This window comes from Anopheles merus, chromosome 2L (genome assembly GCF_017562075.2).
Source record: "Anopheles merus strain MAF chromosome 2L, AmerM5.1, whole genome shotgun sequence".
NCBI classification, from domain to species: domain Eukaryota; kingdom Metazoa; phylum Arthropoda; class Insecta; order Diptera; family Culicidae; genus Anopheles; species Anopheles merus.
Window position 1 is genome coordinate 22,937,327 of NC_054083.1, and position 5,489 is coordinate 22,942,815.

General features: G+C 46.5%; 4 protein-coding genes across 4 annotated transcripts; 2 read left to right on the forward strand and 2 right to left on the reverse strand.

Moving 5' to 3' along the window:
• Positions 1 to 680: 680 nt before the first annotated feature.
• LOC121593541 (zinc finger protein 706-like) lies at positions 681 to 1,708 on the forward strand. Its single transcript, XM_041915992.1, has 2 exons — positions 681 to 798; positions 1,108 to 1,708. The coding sequence occupies exon 2, from the start codon at positions 1,111 to 1,113 to the stop codon at positions 1,345 to 1,347; it is 237 nt and encodes a 78-aa protein (XP_041771926.1). The 5' UTR covers positions 681 to 798; positions 1,108 to 1,110; the 3' UTR covers positions 1,348 to 1,708.
• Positions 1,709 to 1,762: 54 nt separating this feature from the next.
• On the reverse strand, positions 1,763 to 2,580 carry LOC121593542 (zinc finger protein 706-like). Its single transcript, XM_041915993.1, has 2 exons — positions 2,469 to 2,580; positions 1,763 to 2,392 (listed from the first exon to the last, which is right to left on the reverse strand). The coding sequence occupies exon 2, from the start codon at positions 2,384 to 2,386 to the stop codon at positions 2,153 to 2,155; it is 234 nt and encodes a 77-aa protein (XP_041771927.1). The 5' UTR covers positions 2,387 to 2,392; positions 2,469 to 2,580; the 3' UTR covers positions 1,763 to 2,152.
• A 431-nt stretch (positions 2,581 to 3,011) lies between these two features.
• LOC121593540 (mediator of RNA polymerase II transcription subunit 20) lies at positions 3,012 to 3,855 on the forward strand. The gene has a single exon (XM_041915991.1). The coding sequence runs from the start codon at positions 3,134 to 3,136 to the stop codon at positions 3,788 to 3,790; it is 657 nt and encodes a 218-aa protein (XP_041771925.1). The 5' UTR covers positions 3,012 to 3,133; the 3' UTR covers positions 3,791 to 3,855.
• Positions 3,819 to 4,941, reverse strand: LOC121593539 (CDAN1-interacting nuclease 1). The gene is made up of 2 exons (XM_041915990.1): positions 4,619 to 4,941; positions 3,819 to 4,539 (listed from the first exon to the last, which is right to left on the reverse strand). The coding sequence occupies exons 1-2, from the start codon at positions 4,828 to 4,830 to the stop codon at positions 3,858 to 3,860; spliced, it is 894 nt and encodes a 297-aa protein (XP_041771924.1). The 5' UTR covers positions 4,831 to 4,941; the 3' UTR covers positions 3,819 to 3,857.
• Between the last annotated feature and the right edge of the window lie 548 nt (positions 4,942 to 5,489).

Consider the following 5,489-nt stretch of genomic DNA (forward strand, 5'->3'; position numbering starts at 1 on the left):
TCATTGGTTTGATCAATAGATGGCGTATTGTAATACTCATCATTATATTGCTATCCTTTTCTTGCAATGTGTTTCGACAAGTTTCATCTTATAATGACCTATAAAGCCTTCTAACTTTCTGAGCAAAAATCTATATGAATGGTCGTGTGGTCAGATACGTGGGTATTAACACCAACGACCATTACTCAAATCTCACTTGCTTCAGTGGTGGTGGTTTCCATTGGAGTTTAGTATTTAAACAATCGTATCGCCGTTCTAGTTCTAGCTATGCATAACTTCAATGCGAAACCATACAACAGTACAAAGGAAATGAGAAAGCTCTCCAAGCGAGGAAGCTCCACTGTGTCGCTATCCCACCAATAGATGGCGCCACCAGCTTTTTGTAAACATGAGTCGTTTGCCGTCTATTAAACGAAGTCTTTTTATATTCCGTTAAGGTTGAGAGCTTAAGTCGTTTAGACCCCGTTTAGTGGTCGTTTAGTGGATTTGTGGCACTTGGGATATGGAAAATGGATGACGAAGCGTTCGAAGTGGGAGAAGGGGGCACAAAAGCTCACCTTGAAACGAGCACTGTAGGCAAGTAAAGAAAGGGTAGAGAAAACGAGCGAGGTGCAGCGATATTCGAACGTCAAAAACACTCGCTATGTTGTACGGGACAACAAAAACTGTCAAAATAAGCCTTGGCCGCTGTCAAACGAAATCCAGAGAGAAAATTTTGCATGCCAAGCACACGACTTTGTACATATTCCGTTGATTTCCCCCAAAACCTTTAACTAAAACGCACTTCCCGTACAAATTGTAAGTATTTCGTGCGCAGCAACTACAAACTGGCGGTGTTGCAACGCAGTGGTGGGAAAGGCGTTCCGCAAGCGGCCAGGAGAAAGTCACAACCACTTCCCACTCCATGGAGCGCTTGGGAAAACCATGACACACACATCGCTCCATGCACAGTGCCTGCGAGATATGTTCTCGAAACAACGACTCCCACCACCATGCGTGCGCGCCCGTACCAACTGTTCAGCAATGCGAAACGCGTGCATTCACTCGCTAACGGCATAAGCGCTTACATTCACCATCCCCTTCCACCCGTTTTCTTCTCGCTTGCAGACGATGGCCCGTGGACACCAGAAGATCCAGTCGCAGCAGAAGGCGCAGGAAAAGGCTGCCAAGATGAAGAAGCAGCAGGGGCACGGGCTGAGCGACCAGATGAAGGCGGCCCAGAAAGCGCTCGTGTTCTCCTGCGCGGTGTGCAAATCACAGATGCCCGACCCGAAAACGTACAAGCAGCACTTTGAAAACAAACATCCCAAAAATGATCTCCCGGCAGAGCTGAAGGACGTTGTCTAAAGGCGAGGCTGCGCAAGGGTGCACCACGCCGACCGACCACACACACTAACCAGCCAAAGGAGGTGATGCAGCAGACCGCTTTGGTTTGGGTGTACTTTTTTCCCTCCAGTTCTTTAAACAACCAGCAACCGGACACACACAGAGACGATTGTGGTCTTCGATTAATTTAATTTCGTATCACGAAATTAAGTAGAGAATTTAGCGCACGCAACGTTAGGCCATGATGAGCATTGCTTCTGTTCGGTTTGCTAGGACTAGCAGCAGCAGGCTACCAATCCCTTTATTATTCTGAGCAGCAAACTATTTGATAATGTGTAACGATAAAGTAAACTAAATAAAGCCGTTGACATTTTTTGAATAATTTACATGCGTTCGGGGGTTTTTCGTAGTGATTGATGCAAACCCAAATCTCATCTCAAGATATACACAATTTATCTTTATTTAATACTTGTCGTGTTGTGAGGTGGTCAGGTAGTGTGGAAAGCGCTTAGGAAAAGTTGTATCTCACAAACAAATGCACGATCGCTTTAAAACCGTTTTCTTTTACTATCTATTTACATTGAACGTGTGGGTAGGAAACATGCAAACTCTGGGTGCTCTCTTGCACTGAATTAACTAAAACGCGCTCTAACGGTTGATTTGCAAGCATACGGCGGAAGCAGGAGGCAATAATCTCAATGTAAACGTAAGCGACTTTAACCGGCGGCATACACTAACCATCGTTGAAGCAATTCACGGAATCGAACCTCTCGGATAAGCGGGCATCCCCAATCTGTATCACGCCCGGCGTGCGCCCGTCCGATTGTTAAACGTCCTTCAGCTCGGCCGGGAGTTCGTTCTTGGGATGCTTGTTTTCAAAGTGCTGCTTGTACGTTTTCGGGTCGGGCATCTGTGATTTGCACACCGCGCAGGAGAACACGAGCGCTTTCTGGGCCGCCTTCATCTGGTCGCTCAGCCCGTGCCCCTGCTGCTTCTTTAGCTTGGCAGCCTTTTCCTGCGCCTTCTGCTGCGACTGGATCTTCTGGTGACCACGAGCCATTGTATGCTGAAAAAAACCCAAATGCGGATGTTAGTCAGTCCATCGCTTCACTATTTGCAAGGCATTTGCAGAGCTATCTTACCGATTTATAAACAGATTTTACACCTTATCTCGGATGAAACGTACCACGCACCACGATTAGCCTCACCAGATGCAATCTGAACGCTTCGGAAATGGCTGTCAATCGCATCACCCCTTGTCGTCGCACAGAGGGTGGTTGATCCGCTCAAAACTGTGATGGGGTTGGTGATTAAAAATGCAATTACTTGCAGAATCCCACTTATTATACAAATCTAATGATTTATCATTTAACAATAGACGTTTCTGATCGATAATTTTCGATAAATTTGATAAAACATCATTCAGAATGCATTTGGGTATGCTGTCGGATATGCAGTCGGAAAGTGTGATGAATTTACTATTTTGTATTTTTTTACTTTAACCACAACATTTTCATATACTGTTCTAGAGCATGAACAGCGATTTTGTAAATCGAATCATTGATCCTTTTTTTTATAAAATGAACTTTATTCGTTTGCATTCGGTACAGGGTGGTACACTATCCCAAACTAACAGCATCCAAGTACGTTGTATCTATTTACCTTGACTAGTTTGACGATGTCATCTTTTGGCTTCGGTAAATAATAAACAGCTTTGCGCCGACAACAACACTAAACCGGGCTCCCGTTGCTTTTTCTCATCAAATATTAAAGAAAGCGCCACCTTTTCCAGTGGCTCTCCCACGAAATGGGCGTAACTGTGCTGCAACCATACCCGTTGGATAAATCCGGCGCCCAAACGATCGATTTTCTGCTGAAGCGCGTGGTAGCGCTGGGCGCCGTACCCGCCGGCCAGTTTCTGGTGGATTGTGAAACGTACAGCTCGAACCCGCAGCTGGGGCCACCGAAAACCGTTCACATACTGCACAACTCCGAGCAGCCAGCGTCCGTCTTTTCCATCCTGGACACCGGCACCAAGCAGATACCGCTCGTGACCGATGGGCTGTTCGATCTGCTGATGACCCGAATCGCACCGGCCTACACCTCCAAGAAGCAGACGAAAATCGAATCCAAAGGGCAGCGCTTCGAGTTCGGCGACTTTGTGATCAAGCTGGGCAGCGTGACGATGAGCCAAAACTTTAAAGGCGTGCTGGTGGAGGTGGAGTATCGGCCGTGCCTCGTGCCGGGCAGTTGCTGGGAGTTGATGCGAGAGTTTCTGCAAGGATTTCTCGGCTCGAACGTGTCCAACTCGATGCCCGCCTACTTTACGCAACGCTCCAGCATCAACCCGAACCACTCGAAGGCGAACGAAATCTATCAGCCGATCGATACGATCAACCAGTACTTGGAGCATTTCACCAACTACAGGAAGCAAACAATGGCACCCGTTGGGGTACGGCCTTAACCTTTGCTTCGAGAAAACGCACGTACACAATAAGGTTTACAATAAAATATCTATTAAATATCTAACATTATTTGGTTATCCTATTGTCTTCGCTGCCCGTGTCGTCGTCCTCCACGAAGGCGGGTAAATTAAAGGTAAGAAATTCCATCTCGTCTTTTGCCGGGAATCCATCCGTCACTATCACATAGTTCCCATTTTCCGGACAATCGGCAATGCTCTCCAAGTAGCCGAACCAGTAAATCACGATTCCGGGACCGAACCGATTCCCATAGCTGGACAGCTGATCCTTCACGTACCGCTTGTGCGAATCCATATCCCCGAACGACGCCTTACTCTCGATCCAGTTGATCACCTGGCCGCGGTACATGAACGGCACGGCCATCTTCAGGTCGGGCGTTTTGTCGTACCCCGTGCGCCGTAGATCGCCTTCGTCGTAGAAAACCATACCCGCATCCCGGGCCATCTTCTTCAGCCGTACCTCGTACTCTTCGCCGATAAACCGACGCACCAGATCGGTGATGGGTCCGTCCATCGTTTCGCTGTACAGACAGTAGCTTACATTTACGGCCAGCAACGAGTCGGGGATGAGATCCGGCATGCGAAGCATTTCGTTTACCTCTGATTTCGCCATGTCGCTGTAGATTTTGGCCAGCAGGATGCGGCACAACACTATCGATGGGATTTGTAGTTCGATGGCCATTTTCTGCAACACGTCGTGGGCCAATGTTTGCCGAGCGGTTGCTTGATATCTAGAGCAGCGTAAACAGTGGGCCATTAATGAGTGTTTTCGACAATTTGACATGCATTGTATTCCCTATCGGTACTTACTCTTTCACTAGGGAAGCAGCTTTGGCACTGATTTTGGAATGATTCGATTTGACGCGCTGCACTACCTCCTTCGCCGTAATGCTGCCGAGCGTGTCGGAAGAGTATTCGGGAAACTTGGCCTCCAGCTCCATGTTGCAGTTCACGAACAGGCCATGATAGTTGCGGATAAAGTTCTGTATTTCGGTAAACCGTTTCACGCTTATAACCACCATCCTGATCCTTCGACGGGTTGCTGCATACAGATACGGTAGCTGGACGGGATAGAAAAGTTCGTTTGCTTTTGAGCTGCGTGTGCGTTTTTTCCTCACAAAAAGGTAAACAAACAATCTGGGTACCTCGATGCAGTTGACAGCAGGTAAAGAAAAAGACAACAAATGCCAAGATGCTCGCAGAGGTGCGTCATCTATTTGTGGCTGAGGGAAGAGTGAATAAAATGAAGTGATTTCAGATGAAAAACATAATTTGCCCTCAGCAGTTTTACGTTAACGTAACGTTCCATCCTGATTTTAAGCAAAAAGATTAAATTTGATTTCTCTTTTTTGGGTCACAGCTTGATTTGTCCGTTGCATTTTGAATCAAATAAAAACAGGTTAGATCAAACATGCTAATAATGTGACAGCAGCAACCAAAGTTCCATTTGTTGCAACAAGTCTTCTAAAAATTTCAATAAATTTTCTAGACAATGTAGGAATATGCTTATATTTATAATGATAAACGTCCATTTTCGATAAAAATCGTTTAATTTCTCCCCTAACCATTTATTCTCGCTTGATGATTGTCACTTTCCAGTTCCTTTGACAGCTGTCATTTGATGTACATTGACCCAACCGCTCGCTATGCCTGCTCCTGCGTCAACTTTCCGTTCCTGTGC